Source organism: Podarcis bocagei (assembly GCF_964188305.1).
Source record: "Podarcis bocagei genome assembly, chromosome: 2".
Lineage (NCBI taxonomy): Eukaryota > Metazoa > Chordata > Lepidosauria > Squamata > Lacertidae > Podarcis > Podarcis bocagei.
Window position 1 is genome coordinate 102,242,435 of NC_138126.1, and position 26,251 is coordinate 102,268,685.

The 26,251-nt window shown below is 46.8% G+C and overlaps 1 protein-coding gene across 5 annotated transcripts in view; it reads right to left on the reverse strand.

Annotated features, from left to right (window-relative positions):
• Positions 1 to 26,251, reverse strand: part of CYTH1 (cytohesin 1) — a gene marked incomplete at its 3' end in the record, with an annotated part of 63,260 nt that overhangs the window by 3,494 nt on the left and 33,515 nt on the right. For 2 of the 5 annotated variants that reach the window (XM_081185285.1, XM_081185282.1), the window contains exons 2-11: positions 17,032 to 17,114; positions 14,882 to 14,946; positions 13,495 to 13,561; positions 12,674 to 12,792; positions 11,045 to 11,125; positions 10,685 to 10,797; positions 9,885 to 10,033; positions 9,410 to 9,522; positions 1,652 to 1,730; positions 243 to 314 (exon numbers count right to left, since the gene is read on the reverse strand). In XM_081185285.1, the coding sequence (XP_081041411.1) occupies positions 243 to 314; positions 1,652 to 1,730; positions 9,410 to 9,522; positions 9,885 to 10,033; positions 10,685 to 10,797; positions 11,045 to 11,125; positions 12,674 to 12,792; positions 13,495 to 13,561; positions 14,882 to 14,946; positions 17,032 to 17,114 (941 nt within the window). Of the gene's footprint in view, positions 1 to 242; positions 315 to 1,651; positions 1,731 to 9,409; positions 9,523 to 9,884; positions 10,034 to 10,684; positions 10,798 to 11,044; positions 11,126 to 12,673; positions 12,793 to 13,494; positions 13,562 to 14,881; positions 14,947 to 17,031; positions 17,115 to 22,695; positions 22,850 to 26,251 lie in introns of those variants that run through there. The other 3 variants (XM_081185284.1, XM_081185283.1, XM_081185286.1) reach the window with 2 other exon arrangements.

Below are 26,251 nucleotides of genomic sequence, written 5' to 3' on the forward strand. Positions count from 1 at the left end.
GCCTGACTTATCCCTGCGCAGGATTTTTCTGTAGCCAGCTGGGTGTCCTTGCATAGCTTTGCCTCTTCCCCCATGGCAGAATCAGAATCAACTCTACAAAAGTGGGCAAGCTTAGTTAATGATTTGCACAATTCAGTTTTTTCTTGGTACCATCCTTTTCTTTCTTTTTACGTGCACACAGCATCTGCAGCCTGGGCTCCCACCCAGTTAGGAAGTGCTCTCCAGCACTGGCATTTACTCACGGGCTTTTTGGAATCTTCAACCTCACGGATACTCAGATTCTCCAAGGGAATGATGCCTCGTGGCTCCTTGTCCTGCAAGACGACAATTTGTTAATTCAGACACATCCAGGCTGGTTCATTCTGACAAAATATTACAGGTTCTTCTATCCCAACATTGAACAGGAAGAACACTGCTCTCAGACAGATTCATCCTTAATGCTCATTTGAAAGGAGTAGCCTACTGTTGCAAACACAACCATGGCATCTGACAGACTTAACAGCTTTATTAGGGCATTCGCTTTCATGGGTCCACAACAGAATGCGCTGTACCCAATATATATCCTTGAGATGTCTGATTTGGCCACAGTGGCACATGCCTCAGTTACATCCCGTTTCGATTACTATAACACACTCTACATGGGGCTACCTTTGAAAAGTGTCCAGAAGCTTCATCTGGCTCAAAGAGCTGCAGCCAGATTGTAGACTGGGGCTGATTGAGAGCCGCTTGTTACAACAGCTCTACTGGCTACCAGTCTGTTTCTAGGCACAATTCAGAGTGCTGGTTATATATCCTATAAAGCCCAATACAGTTTGGGTCCTAGCTATCTGAAAGACCGCAATCCCTCATACAAACCTGCCCAGGATCTGAGATCTTTGGGGGAGGCCCTTCTCTCAGTCCCGCCACCCTCACAGGCACCTTTGGGATGTGGGAGAGGGCCTTGTGGTGGCTGCTCTCGGACTCTGAAACTCCTTCCCTAGAGAAGTTTGACTGGCTCCTTCCTTGCTGTCCTTCCGCCAGCAGCTGAAGACTTTCTTGTTACAACAGGCTTTGGGCAACTGACTTGCTTTTAATGAAAGGGCTGCTGCCATACTTTTTTCAACGTAACTATCTGTACCTTTCTAATAATATATAGTTAGTTTAGATAGTTTTTAAACTATAAAGGTTTGTTTAACTAACTGCTTTTTAATAAGTAATAGTTTTTCTTCCTGTGTTTTTAGCTGTTCTTATTGTAATGTGTAAGCCACCTTGAATCCTTGTCAGGGGGGAAAGGTGGTATGTGTGTATATATTAAATAATTAAAGCCAAGTCTGCAGTACCTCTACACCAGGCTTCCTCAACCTTGGCCCTCCAGATGTTTTTGGCCTACAACTCCCATGATCCCTAGCTAGCAGGACCAGTGGTCAGGGATGATGGGAATTGTAGTCTCAAAAACACCTGGAAGACCAAGGTTGAGGAAGCCTGCTCTACACCATTCCCACACCAATCAGTAAGAGCTCAGCTATGCAGTTGACTCCGGATAACCCATGCCCTGGGCTCTTACATGAGCCTAAGACTACATACCATAGTCCATCTTTCAAAACTGCACATTAGCAATCCCGTCATGGGATCACGTCCGTGGACACTTACGAGAGCACCCTGTGCCACTCACCGTGGTGTACTCAAAGTAGTAAAGGCAGTTGTCCGTCAAGATGAACCAGCGCCGTTTCCACGTCTTCACCCGGCCACCTGCGCAGAGAAGAAGCAAGCTTGACAATGCATGCCCAGGCCGAAAGGAGGGTGCTGGGCACAAGAGCAGCTAAGGCAAAGGCAGAGCTAAGAGCCTACAGGCACAAGTAGGCGGTGTAAGAGAGCGAGTGGCGTCAGCAGTGCAAGCAGAGCCAGAGCCAGCCGCACACCACAGCAGCAGCAGCCAGTGGCTACATGGCGAGCATAGCAGCTGAAGGGGGCAGGCGGAAGGCAGAGGTGGTGGTCATCAAGAGAAGTGCCCTGCTGCATATGCTATGGAGCAGACATGGATCTGCTGACATGCTGGGGAAGGAAGAGGCATCAGTGTCCTGCTAGTGCTGGGATCTACTTAGGCTCTTTATGGACAAAGCTCATAGCTTAGTCAGAGTCTGAGCTCCATGGGATTCTGTTTGCCCTGTTTGCATCCTGCCTCATAGCCAGCTCCAACTAATTTAAAAAGAAAGACGCACCAAGAGTCTTCCCAACAGACAACCCATGGCTACATGGTCTTTTTCAGCTGTGGGTTCTTGTCCCTGAGACTTGCCTGCCCGGATACATACAGTTCCAGGCACGAAGCAGAGCTTAACAGCAGCTTCAGGATTAAAAAGGGATGAGTACTGAAACTACAGGAATCAGCTATTCCCTTTCCTGCCTCAGTGTGGCTTTTAAGTTGGGCCTCCAGAGCTCCACCCAAAAGGCGGGGTGGGGGTGGGGCCTGAAATACAAACATGACCTGAAAGTCTTTTCTGTATAAGCCCATCTCAGAATAAAAGTTCTATGGAATCCCGCTCTGGTGACTTTTAGTCAGGGTGAGGTGAGAGGGAGGGGGATTGGCTTAGAAAGATGCCCCCACCCACCATCCCATCAGTAAACACAGGAGACTCCAGTGGCCCTTCCCAAATTGACACTGAAACTCAAGTGTCCAGGATCCAAATCCAGGGTCTTGGGAAAAGTTTTTGCACAAGCCATCACCAAAATAATAATAATAAAAAGAATCCATACCAGACAGCTCAGATCCTGAGAGACCTTGCGACCGCCAGTCAATACAGCAGGGGTCGTTTTGAACACCAAGAGACCCCCAGGATCACCTCCAGCAAAAGCCACCTTGCACCTCACTTGCGAAAACAACAGAATGCTATAGCTGCAGGCCCTCCTTGCTTGGCCTCGCCAGTCAGAGGCTGCAAACAACAGCACGTCCAAGAGAGGTGGGGAATACAGGACAGGGAGGCAAAGATGGAAAGATCTCAGTGGTGGAGAGGGCAACGACTTTGGGTATTTTCTGTCAGCATTGGCTGCTCTCTGAAGCCCACGGCGGTGGAGTTTGGATTTGGATTCCAGCGAGATTTAAAAGGTGCAGAACACTAGAGACCCCTCCTAAGGAGGCCCTGACAGCCACAGACCAGCACATACAACAATGAGACCTCATTCAGCAACACAAGAAGGGAAAGAAAAGGGAAAAAAAAGACAAAACAAGCCAACTGCTCCAGATAGTGCCTGCCACAGTCCCCAGGGAACACAGAAAACCCCACCTGTTGGGAGCCCCTGGCATCATGGGGTGGCCCACTGCACCACCACTGCCAACCTTCTCAGAAGAGCCACTGCAGGGATCCTCACTCTCTGGTGGTGGGGCACGCGCCTTTTACAAGGAATGCCAGGAATCTTAAGGCCCTTCTCAGCCCCAAACACTGGAGAACTGCTGCCGGTCAAGAGTAGACCAGGGTGAAGAAACAGAGGCCCATGAGATTGGCCTCATGGGACAAGTTTGACAGGTGGACCGGGCTACTGATCCACCCATCACACGATGTCACATGGCAGACAGGCATTGCTTTGCAAGCCTTCATGTCACTCCGCTTCAAACCCTATGTCGGGGGTTTACAATAAGAAGATGGGGAGACTTTCAGAGGCAAGTGCTTTAGCACAGTCTTAGGGCTGAAAAGTGCAAATGGAAGCAGCTTCCACTCCCCCCACCTTGAAAGGAGGATCCACTCACTAGAAAGAAAGGTGTGTTTTACAAGGAAAGCTAGTGGAGGGGGACTTCACCAGCACTCTGCCTTTGCTTGCAAAACACTACTTTCTGCTTGCCTTGACTATACACACCTGTTCCCAGCAGAAAGATTTAGACTTCACTCTTCAGCTGACCAGGATTTGTGGGGAAAGGCCTTGTGGGCCGAGATTAGCCCATGTGCTGGAGATTCCCCACCTTTAGAGTAAACAATACTGGGCTGTATGGACCAATGGTTTGACCTGGTGATAGGCAGGTTGCTACCATCCTATCGGAAGAGTACACAGTGAAACATCGCTAGGGAGCACTAGACAAAAGATGCTTTTTAGTGTGTGCAAGTTCCAAACAGGTTGTGTTAAGGGTCTGAGGCAAAAACCCAAGTTGGAATTTCACTCACACAGTTGTTTTCATGCTAGAACAGCTTCTGAGGTACAACAGCCTTGTGAACAAAGCGGGGGGGGCGGTGTCATTACCCCACACACCCTGTTAAGGAGCCCCCAAGCGAAGCTGCTAATAAGGGATAAGCAGCTAGAATTACCCAAAGTATTTTCCCCTTAGGACGAGTATAAATAAGCTCATGAGACCAGGATATTAATCAGTGGTTTCTAGCCATGGTTGCTGTTCAATGAGTGTGTCCCATCTGCTATAAGCCAAGTCCACAAGTTTTGAAATCTTTCAAGCCGGCTACCAAATGTTCAAGAAGCAACGTTGTTTGAGAGGTTTTCCAATTTGCTGTCAGTTTTAAGAAGCTGATAGACCCTGCCCATTCATTATGCAGCTTTTCCTCCTCCGCCACGACATGGCATTAAATTTAGAAGCCAGGAATATACAATATATACTTTGGATATATATTTTAGCGGTCTGGAGACTTCTAGAGAAAGAAGCCACAAGAATTTCTGCTGATTCTTTGTTTTAAGTTATTCTGGTTGCCAAGAAACTCTTTAAAAAGCTAACTGCAATTTAGGCTAATACATCTGGCATAGCTCAGTTAGTAGAGGAAGAGACTCTTAATCTCAGAGTAGTGGGTTTGAGCCGCACATTGAGCAAAACATTCCTGCATTGCAGGGGGTTAGACTAGATGACCCTGGCGATCCCTTCCAACTCTACAAGTCTGTGATTCTATCACATTAAACAAATTAACATTCTCTCTTCGTTTATGATAGCGCAAGTCGATGTTCTCCAGAGGATGGCACAGAAGACTCATCAGCCATGGAACCATTGGGTGGCCAAGGCCCCGTCTCCACCTCCACCTCCCTGCCCTTAAAAATGGAAGCAGTGACCTACTCCACAGGGTTGTTGCAGAGTTAGGCGGGATAAGGATTGGGAAGGATTTACAGTGTTATAAATGAACTGGTAAGAACCATGACGCGCTACCCAATCAAGATCTTAACAGCTCACTGCTGCCAGCACCTCCCTAGCTTTCTGGGCCTCTTCCCTCCACCAACTGGGATTCCAATGCCATGCGGCTGCCAGCATGCATCAGCTTAGCACAATTAATACTGCATTAGTCCTTGTTAAAAGAGGCCTCCCCTTCTTTCTGCTGCCTGTGAATTCTTAGGGCCCTTCAGGACAAATGTCCTACGTTAATAACCAAGCTTCTGCACTTCTAAACTTTATCTCTTGGTTTGGGAATTATTTTAAATGAAAAGAGGTTGAGAAATCTTTAATAGAAATGTACTGAGATATTTTCTCCATGAAAGGAATGCGGCTTTCTCTTAATACTAGCTTTGCCCTTTTCCAGCTTAATAGGAAGGGGGGAAACCCAAGGTGAAGAGCTTTCAGTGGGGCAGAGAAAGTTCTGTGGGTATGTTAGGAGGCAGGGGGTGGGGCTTGTCATGTGACCTGCAGTAATATAATGGGGTAAGTGCAGGTAGCACCAGCGCAGACATGCGTGAACACCCCACCACCCTGAACAGCTATGAATGCTGGGATAAAGAACCGCCGTTTGCCAGCTGCTTGCTGCAGGGCTGGTAATAAGGCATCGCCAATGCCTGGGTGGTTTCATGATAGCAGCTGCAGACTCGCTGTGGCTGCACTGCTGGGCCTTCTGGAGCAGGAAGCAGCCAGTCTTAAGCAGCGCACGCAGAGTTTCTTGGCAATAGCAGGCCAGGCTCAGTGGCTATGCACCTTCTCAGGCTAGATTCACAGTGTCAGTTCCCAGAAAGATGTGGCCGCGCTGCCATTTTCAAGCAAAGGCGCCATACTGCACAGCAACATCCATGCTGTGAGGAGCTGCCTCTTCTTGAGGGGTATAGTGACCTCCCTGCCCCCTGCCTCTTTGGGGCAGACAAAAGGCTGGTTCTTCACCGTTGCATCCTACAATGTGGTTCAGACTCCTAAAAATCCAGGGTACTGACAAGGCTGGGGAGAGAGATACTGCCAGGCTCAGACCTGGCCCTGTTGAGAAGCTTCTTTGGGGCAATTTTTTGAGGGGTGGGCCAAACAGGACATGGAAACTCCGCCTTCCCGTCACCCCCCCCCCAAACCCACTCACCATCCCACCTGTCCCCCAGTTCCCCATGGACTGTGCAGCCAGTTAGCAACGGTGGCAATAGCAGCGATAAGACTAGTAATAATCACCAGCAATTTAAAAGAACGAAAGAACAGAAAAATAAAGAAGCATGGCAGCACACCCCTGGCCCCAGCGAAGCTAGCGAGGGGATATGGGGGTACGTACCTCCTGGAGTTTGGAGGGCAGGGAATGGCAGTGCCAAAATCATGGAAACATACAAAATGAGGGAGAAAAGAAAATTAAAAAACAAAGGACTTTATCAAATCTGCCCTTCGCGCACACCCCAGTTGCTGCTAGCAGGGGGCGCTGCCCAAGCTAATGAAAGGTGTTGAGCATTAGGGAAAAGAGGGTTGGCAGAAGGGTTTTTCCCAAAACCAGGCCCACGTTTCTCCTGTTGTGGTGCAGGTCTCCCTCTCCGCTAGAATACCAAGAAGGAGAGTGCCCACCTTGAGGTCATCATGGTGCCAAAGCCAAGGACACAAAAGCCCCAGCAACTCCTGGCAGAAAAAAAATAGGTTCGTCCTTGTTGCTAGCTTAGGAAATCCTGGCAGCGTCAGGAATTTGCTTGCCACAGAAATGGCTCCCTGGTCCCAGAATTAGCGATTTTAGTGCCAGGGCTAGTGACAGCTGTTAAAGTGGCCTGCAGCCCAGACTCCTCCATGTGGGGGTGGCATGCATCATTCGCAGGCGGAAGCAATCAGCAATTTGCTGCTGGGATTCAGCTGGAAGACAGCCAAGGCCCCTGCCCCCAAAATCGTGTACACACGAGGAATCGCCTCTGGTGATTACCAACGCAGTTTGGCGCATTCACGGGCCAAATTAATCTCACTCTCCAAGGATTTTAGGCATGTCTTTGTTTTCTGCCGCCACCCTGTGGCACTGTATCCCAGAATAAAGCTCTACCAAGTCCTGGGCATTCAGTGGAAGGGTAAAACCACAGGATGCTGTCTGAGTGATTGCTCCTAACTCAGCAGATTTAGCATTTTGTGATAAAGTCAGCAACATGGTCCCGCAGGGATCAAGGGGACTTCCTTCCCATGTAATGGGGGACAGGGACAGGTAGTATTGGGAACCAGGGGACCTAAATTTGGATATAGCTGCAGTCTAGAATTCCCAATTCAAACATCCCCGTTCAGGCAGAAAAGCTCACCTATCTGCGAAGAAAAGGATTCAGGCCAGTTCTTTCTATTGCCTCTGAGAAAGCTAGCCACAGGAGAAATTCCCAAAGTTGGAAAAGGCCATGCTGAACTGAGTTCTCATTGCAATGTCTGCACCCTTGCATTAGTACCTGCAGTTTTTTAGTCACAATTTTTAAAATCCGGCATTAAAAACAAACAAACCCACCCACCCCACCTTTGCACCTGACAGATACACACACCAACATAGATCTGGTGAATGCTTCCTGAACTGAGACACAAGAGGGCTGGAGTTTGAAACAAATAGAAAAGAGGATTTGATCATCAGATTCAATCAAGGCTTATTTAACTATAAGCCGGCTATGGTGTGTGTTATCCTGTGTTTATCGATTTTGATAGCCCATTGCCTTGGCTATAGCATGATCATTGTCTTTCCTGTGTCTTCATTTGTTCATCCATTGGTTGGATCTAGAGTTAGGGAAGAAAATTGTGGAGTTTTTGCCAGAAAACATCCTTCCCAGTCCGAAATGAAACTATCTCTTAGGCCTCCTCTTCTGGCTGAACTTCAGGATCACGTATCTTTTCTAAACATACTTAACAAAGAATGGAAACTTCACAGCTAACAAAATTTATGTTTTGTTACAATCACAACTGTAATATCTGAAGAAGTATCTGAAGAAGTGTGCATGCACACGAAAGCTCATACCAAGAACTAACCTAGTTGGTCTTTAAGGTGCTACTGGAAGGAATTTTTTTATTTTGACTATGGCAGACCAACACGGCTACCTATCTGTAACTGTAATATACAACTGTGTTTTTAAGCAACCATATATTTGCTGCTTACTTGCAGGTCTAAAATTGTAAACTGTAAAATATTCTCAAGTTATATCCGTGTCCGTAATGGTGCACCTAGCAGCCTGTCCTGAAGTCTGCTTTGTGAGCAAGCCTCATTTCTGTCTCCACTGCCATGCAATGCAACCTCTTATTTTAAAATAATTAAAACGTGTGTTCTAAATAACAATATCTATCAATCCTTTGTCATTTTGTTGCATGGGCTTTGGTTGAAAGGAAAAGGGCACGATTTAGAAGACGTGTCGTTCAGACTCAGCACTGAGTCTCAGCTCAGACATCATTCCCCAGGAATATCTCGAGTGTGTGCATCCTCCCTCAATCCCTTGGAATCAAAAGCATCTGTTTCCATTTTATTTCATCAAATGCTCCAAGCAAAAAGAGGATGGTTACACATTCAAACATAGATGAATAATTCCATTAGCCATATTTCATTAAAGATTCAGTGATTGCAAATTTGAATATTCAGAGGATTTGTGCTTTCAAATTTGATTTGCAGATTCCAAGAGATTTAAACAGCCCTAAAGGTGGTGGGGAGAGAAACCGGAGAAACAAACCAGCCAGGGAGCTGCTCCAGCCATAACCTGGCAAGACAACTGAAACATTCTGAGTGAGCAGGAGAAAGATGGTCAAGGGCTGCGCAGGGAAAGGCTGGTGGGCTGGTGGATGCCTTGCAGGTGCCATGCATGCACTGCCGGTGCGCACACAGCGGAGATGTGGGAGGTGATGCCAGAGACTAGCCTCCAATGTCAGGTGAGAAGCACAGAACCACAGACAAGTCTTGGGCTAATGCTTGGAGCCAGGGAGAGAAAGCCCAAGTTTATCTGCTGTTCCTGGGGCCCATGAAACCAATGTGTCTTCCTCACTGTCATAAGCACCCCAAATCACTGAAACCAGTCGGCCGTGCCCAAGTTAAGAGAACCATTAGGGGACGCTGAGCACTGCAACCAAGACTGCCCTTGCTGGACATCCTGCTGAAGCATGGATGATTAGGAAAGCATCCTGAGTTCGGCAATGGGTATGTGTTGTGCTGGATTGTGGCCACCGAGCCCCATGCAAAAAATAAAAAATGAAGAAGTCACCAGACTGCAGCCGAGCTCCCTGCTCCCTGCAGCCTATGCCATGGCGACAGCCGCACTGCTCCGCATGGCTGAGGCCTTGCACCTTGCGCAGATGCACTCACCGAGCTTCAGAAGCCAGCCTTCACGGTCTGGGTTGAAGAAAGTGTGCGTCAGGTCATTGCCATCATCCTCGGGAATTTTGAAGGGCTCGTTTTTAATGCTCTCGTACAGATTCTGGTAGGAGGAAGAGAAACGCATTGGGGGCCTGTGCAAGTCCAACTCCTGCTTCCCAGGAGGAATAGCCAACCTGGGAAGGGACCAGCGTTTGCATGCAGAAGGTGCCGGGTGAAATCCTCCACATCTAACATGCAAAAAAGTAACGGGTAGCAGGCAATGTGAAAGATCTCTGCCCGAGGCCCAGGAGAGAGTCTCTGTCAACCAGATCAGACGCAACAGGACAATAGTGGGTTAGATGGACAAATACGACCAGGTACAAAGGCAGCTTCCAATATTCCAATGACCCGCCACCCCCATGTCCCTTATTGCAGTCCTGTGGTTTCCAAACACTACTTCCACTCCCTTCCCACAAAGCTCACCCTAAGTAGCTCCTCGGGCAGGTCCCCGCCATCATTGATGCCACGATTCATGGCAATGAAGCGCTCCACTGTTGGCTTGTCCTTAACGTTGGGATTATGAAGACTGGTGTTGAGCATGATGATGGCAAACGAGAGCACATAACAGGTATCTGGGGTGGAGAAAGGTGTGAAGGATGGATCAAGCACAGAATGGGCTGCCCTTTGGCTCCATCCATTACCAAGGCACAAACTCAAGACAATTGGGTAGCCTAGGAAGTGTCATCCAGTCCCAGGATGCATGCTCTGTATTGAGTTGTTTGCCATCTTGGTGCGGGTGGGTAGCTGGACAGGGAGCCATGCTGGATCAGACCAAAGGCCCATCTAGTCCAGCATCCTATTCTCAGAGTGGTCAACCAAATGCCTGCAGAATGCCCACAAGCAAAACACAAGCTCAAAATCCCCACTTGTGATTCCCAGGAACTACTTTTCAGAGGCATTCTGCCTCTGACAGTGGAAAGAGAACATAGTCACCATGGCTAGTAGCCACTGATAGCCTTATACCCATGAACTGGGTCTTTCCAACCCATCCAAAGTTGGTGGCCACTTCTCCATCTTGTGGGAGCAAAATCCACACTTTTAACTATGGGACAGAACTTTGTGCGGCCCAATGGCCAGCCCTTCTCCACTCCCAAGCAACAAAGCCTGAAAATCTGGCAGTGGGAGCCAGAAGGCACCCAGCCGAGAACTCTCTGAGGATGCTCCAGGAAAAACTGCATCCCAAACCCTTGCTGCCTGCAGAGTTCAGCAGAGTTCGTGCGTACCTGTTGACTGGAAGACACCGGGGTTGCATTGACAGTACCGTTGTGCAAAGGCTTCCATCATCCGATCAATCTTTTGTGCTTCGCCCGGCAACCGGAAGCTCCAAAGGAACTGCCTGCAGGGGAAACAAGCACATAGTCAGCTAAGCTGCCACAGAAGTAACATCCCTCGTTAGGAGGGCTGTGTGATGTGCCAGAGACTTCCAAGTCACATATTTCCCTCTATGTGCGTGCACTGCAATCCACTGCTCTTTCCTAGGGAGCTCCATAGCCCACGCATGTCCTCTTCTTGCCTTTTCCGTGCAGGAAAAGAGAAAAAGGACACACCTCTGATTCACTCACAAACATCCTGCTGCCACTCACCGTAGTGCCTGGACAAGGTTGAGGTCTGTAAACTCATGCAGCTCCACGAATGAGTGCAACACCTGGATATTGAAATCATCTCTGTGAGGAGGCAAAAGATTAGGGGAACATGTGAGAGCGACCAAACTCACTTATCCCATACAGCTGCCAAACCCCTGATGCTGCCAAGAACTGGGCTCTCCTCTTGCCCTGGCCTGGATCATAGGAAGCTGCCTTATCCCAGGTGGGACTCTCTCGCCATCTAGTCCAATATTGTCTGTTCCAGTGGTTCCCACATTTCCCCACCCCAGCATGGACTACCCGATGGTCTGGGCAGACTGCTTAATGATTTTTCTGGCTGTTGCAATGTGCCATGCTAGACACGGTATGGTTTTTAATTGTATTTTATTACTCCTTTCATTTCTTATATATTGTATTTTATTGTGTCCACAGAATTAAATTGAAACACAATGTAAGAAATAGAGGAAGCAATAAAAATGCAATTATGAATGTTTGATGCTATGGAGTTGCCACCTCCCATCTTCAACTACAAATCTACAAAGCTGCTGAATTGCAACTCATTACCAAACTCAAAACCATGGAGAGACCTGGTCTGAACAGAGACATTGGATTCTTATCTCATTATACATGACCAAGCCATTTTTCACCTTCTCACCCCTTGCCTTTTCCTGTAAGACCTATTGCAGTCGTTAAGAGTCGTCAACAGGCTCATCTCAGCTATCTGCCAATCTCCCATTCCCACCACCCTTCTGAGTAATACCCCTCCCCACCTTCTCACTATATAGAAGGATCTGGCAACTTCTGTTTCAGTGTATCTGAAGAAGTGTGCATGCACACGAAAGCTCATACCAAGAACTAACTTAGTTGGTCTTTAAGGTGCTACTGGAAGGAATTTTTTTTATTTTTACAAATCCACAGACACACCTGGATGAAGTTTGTGGACCTCTGGTGGCCTATGCACCAGTTTGGGAACCCCTGGTCTATTCTGACAGGCAGTTTTTCTCCAGGGAAAGACATGCAGAGAAGGTTCTCTGTCGTGACTTGCTACCCAATCCCTCGTCATTTTAATTGCTACCCGATCCTGGATCATTTTAACTGGAGATGCCAGGAATTGGACCTTCTGCATGCATGCAAAATATTCAGTGTTCAATCTGTCAATTCTGGGCCTTGAAGGTGGCCTGGTGTCTATTCTTAAGAAGTTACCATAAGTCTTCCAAGAAGCTTCAGAGCACAGGCAAGTTATTTCAAGGCTTTAGGTGTTATGCAATGCTGAAGTACCCAGTACTGGCCAGCTGCAGCGAGAATGATCCTGAAGTCCCACACAGTTTAAATATTCATAATTTCAGTTGGCATTCCTCAGCTGTCCCCCACAACTAGGTAAGCAAAGCTTGGGTCAGGTCACAGAAACCCTCCAATTAGCCAAGGATGCTACAAGGTCCTGACTATGAACTCCTGTTCTGCCAGTCCACATGGGAAACTCGAGACAATGGGGCACTGGCAAGAGATCTCTTCTTGAGATCCCAAGTTCTTTTCCCATTTCTTGAATGCCCATGAGAGATAGGAACCAAAGTCCATTATGGTAGTGGCTATAAAGGAAGACTAAGCCTCAAAGCTCCCTTCTCCCATTACCTTTCACCCAAGTAGTCGCCAATGGCTGTCTTGTTGAGCCCTTCCCCTTTGTAGAGGAACTGGGCAATGTCATCGCGGGTGTTCTTCAAGAGGTCGTTCTCTATCAGGAACTGGATTCCCTGCAAGCACAGAAAGAAGAGGGTGTCTCTCTGCATTTGCCCCTGCACAGGACACACAGGTACAGGAACCCAAAATACCTCCAATAATGCACAGAATGCAGATAGTAGATTTGAAATGGTCAAGCTGTGTCTAATGCAAACCTTCTTAGTAGTGCCTGCAATAGCCCTAAACGTAGGCTATATTTGCAGGTGAGGGAGCCTGCGGTCAAGAAAATAGTGGCTTGCCTAAGACCATTTAAGGGTTTCGTGGCTGACATGAGATTTGCACCAGTGGCTTACTAGCCCACAACTAGGTCCACCTTCCCTAGGAGCACATGTGCCTGTTTGGGCATTTCTAGCCATTAGCCAGGATCAGTCACCCACGAGATCTGAGTATCCCAACACCATGCCAAGTCCACAAGTCATGTTCCGGTGAGCTCTGCTGCTAAGGAACATCGCCACCTTAGAGCTCTCCTTTAGGGTGGAACAGGGAAACAAGAGATCTTGGCCACTTGCTTCCCAAGAATTCCTGAACAGGAAGGAATTGCTCAAGAGCAGGACACACAAATAATGTTGTGGAAAGAGAGCAAGGGAGACGGTGAGACACACGCACAAGCAGAGTAACCACAGATGACAGTAGCCAGTTTGCCTGCAATGAGGGACCTTGTGGTGGTCCCTGAACGACACTTGTTGCCAGCTCCATAGTAAGGAAATGTTTATTACCTTCTTAGGGTCCATGTTGAACTTCTTCCTGCCCATCGCCACCTGCTTGTTCCTCTGCATGGTTTTCCTAGAAGGCACAAAAGATTTGGGTTAGAGACACCCCTACCAAGGAGCAGCATGGGGCTGTGCCACTTCATCAATGTTCCACCTGCCTACATCTTAGTCATAGATATGAGGCAGGCTAGGAAATGAGGCACTTTCCATTCCCCTATCTGACAGGGTGCATCGAACATGCACAAACTCCTCCCCTACTAACGGCAAGCCTAAGTTTCTAAACACAAGGAAATACATTCTCTACCCCAAGAAATAATGAAGACCTCTCACCACCCCAGCTAAGTTTTGGTGGAACTTGGATGTCTTCCCAGCACTAAAATGGAGCCTACAGCAGGGAACTGGCATACCAGCAGACCGGTCTCTAGACCATATACTGTGGAAGAGGAGGAGGAGGCCTCCTGGGATGCCCTACATGACAAGGGCCTGGTGTCCGCAGGGATGGGCAAAGGAAGCCACACTGAGTGATTGAAAGAGACGTCACATGTCAGTTTCCATTGACAATTTGGGCCGCCTAATCTGTTGGTGACTCCATCTGCCTCAGTTCAGAGTTAACTGCCTGAGACAGGGAACCTGCTGCCAGATGGGAAAGCGAGACCAGTCCTAGAAGAGGGGTTTTTTGGGGGTAGGGGGGGATGACTCTGGGCAAGACAAAACCTAGAGCCTTTAGCAGAACAGACCAGCCCAGAGATCCCTGATGATATTCAAGGCAAAACAGCCTGGGAGCTTTTCGTTCCACATGGCTACTTAAAGAGACTGAACATTACAGCCAGCCAGAACACACACACACACACACCACTGTCACCCCATTCTTCTCAATAGAGTAGTATGATCTTTTTTTTTTGACAGGCTAGAGGCTCAGCATATAGGCCTCAAATGTAAGCAAATCTGCTCTACGCGAACAGAGCCAGGATTAAAATGTCAATTCTCAACACAAGTGTGATGGAATCCAGACCAAGGGAATCCCATTCCTCAGACAACTGAAGTCAGCAAAATAGGCAAATCTATTTTTACTGGGCATCTGAATGGGTCTCTGATAAGGCTTTGGGGGTTATTCTTCAAGTTTAAACTCTTGTTTGCCTTTAGATATTGTTTCATCCACAGCATGAAATGTGCAATGTTATCTGGACTGACGTTCAAGTATTGCTCCTGGTAGAAGGGGTTCTCTTCTGTTTTCAGTGGGCCGATTTGACCCTGAATATCCATTAATGTTAGAATTCATGCCAGCTCTGCTGTGCAGGTTTCTGCTTGCTTTAGAAATAGAATCCTATTTCTATTCTGAGAAAGCCCCCCAAAATATCACCTTCCCCATTCCTCCAGCAGAAGCACCACTCACCTCTCTTCTGTAGAGCCCAGGTTCTCGATTTCATTAGTGACCTCTGCTATCTCATCTTTCAGACGCTGCAGAGGAGAAGAAAGGTGGGGGAATGAGCACACCATCAAGTGGGGCTCTTGGGGGGAACTTTTTTTATATAAAATAACACCTTGGAATTATTACTCCAGCTTTTTCTGTCCTCTTATGCCTTTCCCCATGCTCATTAATCTAGGTTTGAGGATCAGTTGGGCTGGGCAGAGGGAGAAGTAATGCATAGAGAACAGAGGAAAGACTTGCCAAGTTGACCTCTCCACAAAAATCCAGGAGCCTGCAAGGTAGAGGCTTAAGGAGACTCAGGAAGCAGGGTTTAACAACAGAATCTCTCGCTTCCTGTATAAGGGGAAACCCTGTTCCCTTCTTCAGAGACTCATCAGATACAGCTGAAGCCAGCTGCAGGCACCCACTGCCCTGGGAAATGAAGACCAGAGAGAAGCCTGCCTGTCTTGGCTCAGAGGCAGGCTGGGCTATGGATGCCAATCTGTGGGAGGCATCAGCGTGCTGAGCACTAGGAAGGAAGGAAGAAGAGCGAGCCCCTGGGGCTAACACAATTACTGGGCTAATCTCATTAGGAAGTGTCCAGCATATGGCAGTGATTAGCCTCTCCTACTGCCTTATTTATTGCTGATAGGACTGATGAGCAGCCCTGCCAAGCCCAGCACCCGGGAGCAAGTTGCCACAGGAACAGGCAGCCCATGTCAGAGCCAAGGGAAGGGTGGGCCTTGCTGCCTCTGAGGGCATGGAAGGAGTGGGACGCAGGGAAGGGGATGTTCTCCCGGCATCACTTTGGAAGGCGCACCTCCATCTTCTTAAAGGTCTGCACCAATATTGGCTAGTTACAGCATCTTTCCTTATATGGGAAAGACGGAACAAGTTGACTGGGAGGTGGGGCTGGTTGACAGAGAATCCTATATCCGTTAGTGAATGTTAGAATGATGTTGGATAGAAATTAAGTGGTTTTTAGCTGTAATACTATAAGGGAATATGAAAAATGGATTACTAATAGGTAAAAATTTAATGTTACAATATTTTAAGATTAAAGATTAGGATAAATAAAGAGGGGAAGGATTTGCTGAACTAACAAACTGAACTGGAATACAAAAAAGGGAGGCGCAAGGAGGTCCGGGAAACAAGCTAATGAAAAATAAGTAATGGAAAGATTGAGTTGTTTTTAATTGTTTTTTTATTTTTTATTTTTATTTTTTCATTTTGTAATATCTTGAAAATTTTAATAAATATCTTTTTTTAAAAAAAGAGAATCCTATATCCGTAACCCACCTTCTAGCTTGTCATATCCATAAGGTACATCAACCTGACAGGTCAAGGCTAGAGACGGGGGGAGATGCCCCTCCCCACCAACTTGATCCTTCGACATGGAAGCTGCACTGGGTAATCAGACCCCACCCCCAGCCATTTCTCACCCCCCAACCTCTGCTGGGGTGGCCAGAACTGTGCCTGGCTGCTGATCTGCAGTGACGTTTGCCCAAGACACCTGCTGTGCAGAGCCTCAGGGCTGCAGGCACAGAATCCTCTGGGGGAACAGGAGCAGGAATAGCCGTGCACTTAATATCCAAAGAAAGAAATGCCATGGGGTTTCGTGTCCACAAAGAACCACTTGCTGCTAACCCAAGGTGTGTGTGTTGGGGAGTGGGGGGGGGGTTCCACTGTGGTTACTCAGGATCAAAGTAAAGCAAGTCTACATGTGCTCAAAGGCATTCTATTTTTGTGTGTGTGTGTGACATTTCCAGGGTGAAGTCACGGCACTGAAAACAGTTAAGCCCCAAAAGAGAGGAGGTGAAGGAGGGAAAGCCAGGACACACAGAGGCACCAAGTCTGGAAGCTACAAAACAGCCACCAACCCTTCTTGGAATGGGAACTGGTAGGAAGTATTGTGTCAGTCTTGTGCCATACAAACAAACCCCATTAATCCAGCAATTACTTGATCACATCTTAAGAAGCCGCATTAGACCCAGTCAAAACCACTGGTCCTTCGAATTCCAATACTGCCTATACTGACCGGCAGGGAACTTCGCAGCCCTGCCTGCAGATGCCAGAGTCTGAACCTAGGACCTTCACATGCCCTCCTGCACGCCACACCCCTATCCCCCACATACCTGTATATCTGCCAGCAGCTCCTGCTTGCGTCGGCGAATGTTCTCAAGTTCTTGACGCTCCTCAGGGGTCAGGTCACTGGGCACTGCCAGGGTAAAGAAACAAAGAGAGTTGCTTACAATGGGTGGATCTCAACAAGGATATGATGTGGCAGGCCAGGGAGACTGATGTAGCAGTCACAATTGCACCCAGAACTGCTTGCTGTAACCAGAAGATGCAATAAACCCTTGGGATATGCAACATATGACCCAGCGTACACATTTTTTCATTCCACTGTTGATGCCATTATTTGGCATTCATCAGCACAATATGTGTGATGACGTTATGGGTTGATGGTGGTGCTGGTTTTTTGGAGGGGAGAAATAGTCCAATATATGAGGCCGGAACACCAAACCAATATTTGCCATGACAAGCCAATGGGGCCACCATTGTTAGATACAGTGTGTATCTGTTGGTTTCTGGGAGCAAACAAGCTATGTGTATTACATGATGCCTTGCTTGTGCATTTCCCAGAAGCTACTGACTGGATAGTGTTGGACACAGAATGCTAGATCGAGAGGGATCCTACTGGTAACAGGCATAGCAGTCAGACAAGCCAGAAACTACTTTGCTTCAATAGTAGCATCAACTTCCCACAAATCATTTCTTTCCCACTCCACTCCAAAATCACCAAGCACAGAATTGCTGCACTGACTTCTGCATATTAGGTTAGAGAGACCTGTGTTCGATCACTAGCTGTCAAAGCTCCATTGAACACAATTAGATCCTACTTTGAACAACAGAGAGGAAGACATTATTTCTGGGAAGGGAAAGCCACAGAAACATGCAAAAATAAAGGTCATTGTGAAGGTCAAGGCAACTGCAGGACTCACAAGATAGAAGCAACATTCTGAAACATGGAAAGCCATGGTTTGTCATTGGCTTATGAAGCCTGGTTTATTTTAAATATGGCTTGGTGTTACACGTGAACCCAGCACCCTTCCTTAACTGTGGTTTGCTTGGCCAGCCCACCATAGACACTGATGAAGCTACAAAGAAAGGAGGCAAGAACAGCTGGAAAACAAAACTGACTATAGAGTAACAAGCCATGGTTAGTTTGATTCTCTGTGGGGCAACCTCTGGTTAACATGTGGTTTGTTAAGCAAACCATGGCTTAGCATTATGTGCAAACCAGAAACTCTTCCTTCTAGGTAGCCATTCAAAAAAAGGCACAGATGTCTCTCACACATTGAATCTTGCCAACCTACAACCCAGTCTCAAGATTCAGGAATAGATGCTTAAGCAAACGTTTTTGGAAAGCTAAGCTCCCCAAACCGGGCTGTTTATTGCCAATGACATGAAAGGCAAGATTAAATTGTTGCATGTGTGAAACAAGATCTTCTCCTATAGGACTTCCTCCCCTCTCCCCTGCCCGCAACACATGAACAGGTTTGGGGAGGAATGGGTGGAAAAGTCCCATTGTGGCTGGGGACCTTGTTCCACTGACACATATATCACTTAATGCTATGTTGAATTCTTCCCAAGGCTTCTCCTATTAAGCACCACAATCACCACCATAAGGAAGGATCTAAAGCAATCTTGATCCTCCAGAGTGAATTAAGGATGCAGGTGTGCTGCCACAAGCATCAGGCAACGGGGGCAAAATTTGCCGTCATACATACACAGCAATGTCATACTTCCAAGAGAAACCCACTGCAGTCATTCAAGGCTACATCTCTGTTTTTGTCACTGTCCAAACGAACCCTCCGAAACAGTGCTAGGATACATGCAGAGCACTGCACAAAGGTGACTTGAAGCTGCAGGCCTCAGACCACAGGCCAGCTCCTCCTTTCTCATGTGTGAGCCCAAACAAAAACAGAAGCACTTAAGGCGGCCACGTTGGCTGTGGCTTCCTAGCAAAAAGGCACGACTCCTGTTGAGCACCCCAGAAAGAGAGGCAGGACACAGCACATGAAGGTAATGATGCACCCCAGAACTCTGTCCTGCATCTGTGCGGTATAACATACAGTGGATTCTCACATCTGCAGCTCGCAGCATGAGACAGACATTTCCCAAATACCGCTGGAGGAATTCAAGCAATGCTCCAGGCATCACATTCTAGTCTCTGCAGGCAGGGGGAGTGTCTTGGTTTGACCCTGCTGGGAGCATTGCTGATTCAGCTGCTTTGAGATGGGGAGAGGCAGGACCAAGCCCAGAGGTCAACAGAGGAACAGAAGGCAGGTTCTAGCATCCTGGCCATACCACTGCAGTTGCCCAGTGGGGCACGTGTACCCAGGCAGTCAGGGGAAGAACGTGGTGGTGCTCCCTTGCCTTATGGAGGGTGTGTAGAGAGCAGCAGGGTCCCTGTCCTCAACAGGAAGCACAGACCTGTAGCCGGGGTGGGGAGCCAGGCTCTAGCTTTGAGGGCTATTTCAAAGAGATCAGAGTTCCTGACACAACAAGGCTCCATTGTGTGGCTGCTGGAACAGAGAAGCCAGAACAAGGGAAGTGCCTTTTCATTGCTTTGCAGTTGGACACGAGGGCAGGAGCCCAAAGCCAAGATACTGCAGCCGCAGCATACAAAGGAGGCAGCTCTTAAAGAGGCAGTGCCTCCCCCCTTCCAGCAGGCAGGGCAGGTGGGCCCAGAGCAGGAGCTCTGGGAGGCTTAAAGCTGAAATTCAGCATTCAACTAAGTAATTACGTAATGCATTAAAAGAATGGCACTAACTGGGGTGGAAAGAAATATATCAATTTCCAAAACTACTGTGCTCTCCTCAGAAGCTTAACAAAAACAAAGCAGAAGATCTCACTCTTTCCAACAGCAAGTACAGTGGGTGTGCTGGTGGACCTTACTCCTGGGTACTCGTCATAATCTTGTTTCCAAAAGAACCCAGCACCTAAGGCTGGGAGCCCCTAAATATGTGCAGAATTCACTCCCAGAGGTCTGCCCTTCCTTTTGTGAATGGAAAAGTGCTCGCCCCCAGAGCACCTATCCTTTGGGGAAGAAATGTCTCTTTGCCTGGAGACTGAAATGTAGAGTCCCACACAATGTTTTCATAAAATTGTGGAGTTGGAAAGGACCACAAGGATTATCCAGTCCAACCCCCTGCAATGAAGGAATCTCTTTTGCCCCATGTGGGGTTCAAACCCGCAACCCTGAGAATAAGAGTTTCATGCTCTATTGACTGAAACCAGTGGCTTCACCTTGCTCCTCCCCCACCAGACTAGATGATAAGGCTGATTGTTGAATAACTACATGAGAGGGGGAAGTGCAGGCGACATTCTAGGGAGGACAACTGGTCTGCATGAAATCCAAGAGACCAAGGAGTAAACAAGCTGAGTGCACCCCGCTGAACGATATCCAGCATCTCCATGGTCCTCTTTGGTGCGCAGGCATTCTGAATCACAGCGAATGTAGTCTGCCACAAGTGCAGCTGGCTCTTCTATGTCATATCCTGTTGAGTTGGCAATTCTAGGCCCATGCCCCTGCAATGACTCCAGCGGAGCCATCCAAACCCTGGCTCTTTGGTTACAGAAACAGGTTTCTCATAAAAGGTTGCATTAGCAAGATGGATGGCAAGAAGAGTCATCGTTGTGGTCTTGTAAACAGGCAAAAACTCACAGAGGTGATATATTACAAATACCAATGTGTTCTCCACACACACCCTCCACTGGCCCATGCCACCTTTCTGCATTATTGGCTCCACGTTTCCTCCTGAACTCTGTATGTCCCTGTTCAAAGATGCCAGCAGTTGGTTTTGTCAATGGAAAAGGCTGAGCCTTTTGGATTAATTGGGAAGGGGAAGTGTGTAAACGACCCTTGTTCCTGCTATTGCTATCAAGATGCAATAAAGCAGCTGACTGCCACATTCACATGGGCCTTCTTTATTTCATAGATCATTTGACCACAGTCAAATAATAGGCAGTCAATTGACTGGTATCTGACTGGTCAATTGACCTGAGTCCCAACTCCAGCTATGTCTGTGCTACAGATAAACAGTGGGGCTGGTAATTAGGAGATGTTCTGAAGGAGGGGCTGGGGTGTGTGTCTATTTATGCGCCTCCATAAGTACAGAGAAACACTAATAAGCAAAGGCACTCTGGGCTTAGTCCAAGCAAAATACCTGAGTAAATGACTTCCAATCAGCTGGATGGGTCTTGCAGGTAGGAAGGCAGAACTCCCCAATGAGCAACGATTTATCCAGAGAATCACCCATCAGCACAATCCCTGACTGCTCTAACCCCTACCACTTACTCTCTTCCCAGAAGACCAAGCAATAGGGGCTCCAACACCTGAAGCTATCAAAAAGAAAAACATTTTTTAACAATTCATTCAAAACATTTGTAACCCATTCTTCGGCTGGAAATGTTCCCAGAGTGACTTACAAATCAATAAAAGCAACACAGTCCCTGCCTGCCATCCGGCTTACGGTCTAAAAAGGCATGGTGCAAAAGGAAAGAAGGGAAGGGGGAGCGGGATGGAGAAGAGGAAAACAAGCAAAGACTGGTGCAAAATTCTCAAAACATGCTTTTAGTGTGAATTGTGTTTGTTTTATATATTTTATAAAACGGCCTGCTTTGCTTTCATCCAATGCTGTTGTCTGGGTTGCAAGTAAGAGTGCAGTTCTACCCCACCTGTGGGTCAAATGCATCTGAGCTCAGTCTGAAGAGAGCTTTGGTCTGCAAGAACGGGAAACCCTAGCTTGAAGGAACCCCCTTGCCCTATATGTCAGCCCCAATGGGAGTCCTACTCAACTCCCAGAGACAGTGCTGTCCTCTACACCCCCTACCAAAGCATATACAGGGGGATGTGTCAAAACAGGAAACAGTAAGCAGAATCACACTAACATTATTCTAAGACAAGTATGTTAGTGGGTTACTCCTATCCTTCTCATTTGTGTGCTCTTTCAGGGCCTACTCCCCCTCTTCTTCCCCTCCTCACCCCACCAAAAAAATTAGAAGCTTGAGCTTCTAATTTCTTCTTTTTTCCAGGTCCACCGGCTGCTTGACCCACAAGAGGGACTCTCTTTGCCCCTTGGGCTCTTAATGCCCACCCACCAATTCACACACTTGGCTGGCTGCCAACATGGACTGCCCCCCTTTGACAGCCACCACTCTAAGCAGCCTTTCCCCTTTCTTAGTGCCTATCTACTCTCTGAGCAGGGCAATGGCAGCCCATAATGAGGATGATGGTGGTGGCATCTACCCCCACCCAATATCAGCCACTTCTGTACACCTTTCAGTTAGGGGCCCTTGACTTAAACAGCCCCGGAGTAGAAACATGGCATTCCCACCCTGGTGAAATCACTCTCTTCCCTCCTCTCCTACAGACACTTTGGGGAAATCCAGTCTGTGCATAAACATGGGCCCAAAGGAAGGCATCAGCAACAACACACAGTGCCTTCCCCCTCCCCTCCATGCCTGGAATAATCTGCTGGGGAGCCAGAAAACGGGCAGGCAGGGGAAGCACAGCATGCTGGTGGACGGGGCAGAAAGAAATGCAGCACCAGGCATGGCTATGACAGAAAGGCCAGGCACATGGTGCTCGGCATGGAAAAGGCACTGGCACATGGCACCAAATGAGGGACCAAGCAGCACACAAGACGGGGGCCAAACAGGAGCAGAGAATTCCCCTTTGCAAACATAATACACAGGGGGAGAGAGGGAGAGGAGGGGGAGAGACTTACCCCAGGCTGCCGCCCAGCTCTTTCTGCCCACTGTCAAAGTAAGCCCTGTGAGACACCATCAGTGCGCTAGTAGCCCATGTGCTGGGGAGCCCAGCCCTGTCAAGGAGAAGGGGCTGTGTCTCGGCCTCCTCTCATTCTGCTCAGCTGAGCTCCTCTGCTCGTGCTGCCTTCCATGGAGGATGACAGCTTTGGAACCCCGCCCACCTGCCGAGGCCTGGGGATTAACCCCTGCCTGTCCAGGCTGCAGCACAGGGAGGGCATGTGTGCAGGACATTTGCACACAAAGTGGGAGCAAGCAGCAAATACATGGAAATATGAGTATCAGAAGCAGTTACACACACACACACACACACATATATCTGGGTGTGATATTATGAGTTTCTAGCAGAATTACATGTTCAAGGAGGAAATGCTGTTCAGCCTCTAAGGAAGATGCGTCTTTTTCCCTTAATGCCTTTCTCGTCTTCTCAGGACCCTAAAACAGATGCAAAAGTTGCAGCCACACACATGTTATTCTTAGCGCCTCACTCAGAAGCAATTCATTGTTTCTCCCATTGTCAAGCATGCCAGAAACAAGGGCAGCACTCTTGCATCACAACATGCACACTCTCATAGTTTAATGCAGCTAAATAGGTGTTTAATCTTAGGCACGCACGCGCGCACACACACACACACACACACACACAGGTTTCTGATACCACAGACTTAAATATTGGAGAATTCAGCTTTTACCCATGGCATGGTGAATTCTGATCTTAGTTTCCTATAAATTAAGGTTATTTAAGCTAAACTTATTTCTTGTTAAGTTTTGTAAATTTAAGGTTGCATCAACTTCATCTGCTTTAATTTTCATTCTATTTAAAGGATGCCCCTGCATTACTTGTTCCTACCTTCATCCTTCATAGTATGTGCTTTTATACCAGACAACATTACTTCCTCGCCTTGCATTCTGCCTTAATGAGAGATGCCTTCTCTGAAGTTTTGGGCAAGTTTTCTGCTGATCAGACATCCAATCTGCTTTTGTGGTAGCGACTTGTTAAATGTGCTACACAGCCAGGCATTTTATCATTCCCATTCTTAATTATACCAGGTGGTTTCCTTAGTACTTGTGAAAGTTCATTAACACTTTATAGGTGTTCTCTTTCAAAGCCCTGACTGCCCAGCAGCACAACTGCTCTTCTCCATGCCAGAAGGGGACCAGTGTACCATCATCATCCACTGCCTGTTTGAAGGAAAAGATGCTCCTCCACAACAACATCCCTTTCTTCTTAATCCTCACAATCCCCCATGTCTTAGCAGGGCATGTTGAATTTTTCAAGTTTCTTTTTTTTTTTTTTTTAATAAATTTTTATTGGTTTTACAGCATTTTTAAGAAAACAAACAAAACACAAAACAAAACAAACATAGAAAATACTTTCAAAGATATTTTCATAAGCCTCTTCTCCCGGACTTCCCCATACCTCCCCTCTCTGCATCCCAGTGTCCATATTTGAACTAGCAACTTCCAATTGTTACTTTCTAATCTCTGTCATCTTAGTCCTCCTTTATTATCTAGCCTTGTATCCCTGTACCCTGTTACTTCTAGCAACCACAACATTTTAACATTCGTTAAGTTTGTAGTAGTCCTTAAGATAGCTCTTAAATTTTTTCCATTCTTCTTCCACCATCTCTTTGCGTTGGTCACGGATTCTGCCTGTCATCTCAGCCAGTGTCATATAGTCCATCACTTTCATCTGCCATTCTTCCAGAGTAGGTAAATCTTGTGTCTTCCAATACTTTGCGATGAGTATTCTTGCCGCTGTTGTGGCATACATAAAGAAATTTCTGTCTTTCTTTGTCACCAATTGGCCGACAATGCCCAAGAGAAAGGCCTCTGGTTTTTTAGAAAATGTACATTTAAGTACCTTTTTCATTTCATTATAGATCATTTCCCAGAAGACCTTTATCTTCGGGCATGTCCACCAAAGGTGGTAAAAAGTACCTTCAGTCTCTTTACATTTCCAACATTTATTATCGGGCAAATGGTAGATTTTTGCCAGCTTGACTGGGGTCATGTACCACCTGTATACCATTTTCATAATGTTTTCCTTTAAGGCATTACATGCCGTGAATTTGATACCGGTGTTCCATAACCATTCCCAGTCATCTGACATAATGTTGTGTCCAACATCCTGCGCCCACTTAATCATAGCAGATTTAACTGTTTCATCCTGTGTGTTCCATTTCAACAGCAAGTTATACATTCTAGATAAATTCTTAGTATTGGGTTCTAACAATTCGGTCTCTAGTTTTGATTTCTCCACTTGGAAACCGATTTTCCTATCCTGTTTAAAAATTTCCATTATTTGACGATATTGAAACCAATTTTCTACTTTGTGCTTCAATTTCTCCTGACTTTGTAGTTTAACCTTGTCTCCATCCTGTTCTAAAATTTCCCAATACTTCGGCCATCCGACCTCCATATTGAGTTTCTTCACTGCTTTAGCCTCCACTGGTGACACCCATCTAGGGGTTTTATTTTCCAATAAGTCTTTGTATCTTATCCAGACATTAAATAATGCTTTTCTAACAATGTGATTTTTAAAGATACTGTTAACCTTGTCATACCAAAGATATGCATGCCAACCAAAAGCATTATTGAAGCCTTCCAGATCCAAGATGTCCGTGTTCTCGAGGAGCATCCATTCTTTCAGCCAGCAAAACGCTGCTGCCTCATAGTACAATTTTAGGTCCGGCAGGGCAAAACCCCCTCTTTCTTTTGCGTCAGTCAGTATTTTGAATTTAATTCGGGGCTTTTTGCCCTGCCAGACAAATTTCGAAATGTCTTTGTGCCACCTCTTAAAACATTCCATCTTGTCAAGAATCTGCAAGGTCTGAAACAAAAATAACATTCTAGGCAATACATTCATTTTAATTACTGCAATTCGGCCTAACATTGACAGTTTCAGATTTGACCATATTTCTAGATCTTTTTTAATCCCTGACCAGCATTTTTCATAATTGTCCTTATACAAATTAACATTCTTAGGTGTTAAATAGACCCCTAGGTATTTAACTTTCTTAACCACAGTCAAACCTGTTTCCTCCTGAAATTTCTCCTTTTCCATATCTGTTAGGTTTTTCCCTAAGACTTTAGTTTTTTGCTTATTCAACTTAAATCCAGCCACCTGGCCAAATTGTTGAATTATTTCTAAAACCCTTTTCGTACTAGTGTTTGGCTCTTGCAAAGTCAATACTAGGTCATCTGCATACGCTCTTAATTTGTAATGTTTAGCTCCGACCTGCACACCTTTGACCTGCTGGTCATTTCTTATCATATTCAGCAACACCTCCAGAACCGAAATAAAAAGTAATGGGGAAATTGGGCACCCCTGCCGAGTTCCTTTTTCTATCTTAAGTTCCTCAGTCACGACATTATTTACAATCAGCTTAGCTTTTTGTTCAGAATATATTGCAGCCATACCATTCTCAAAACCCTGGCCTACCCCCATCCCATGAAGATTCTTCCTCATAAAACTCCAAGAGATATTATCAAAGGCTTTCTCCGCGTCCACAA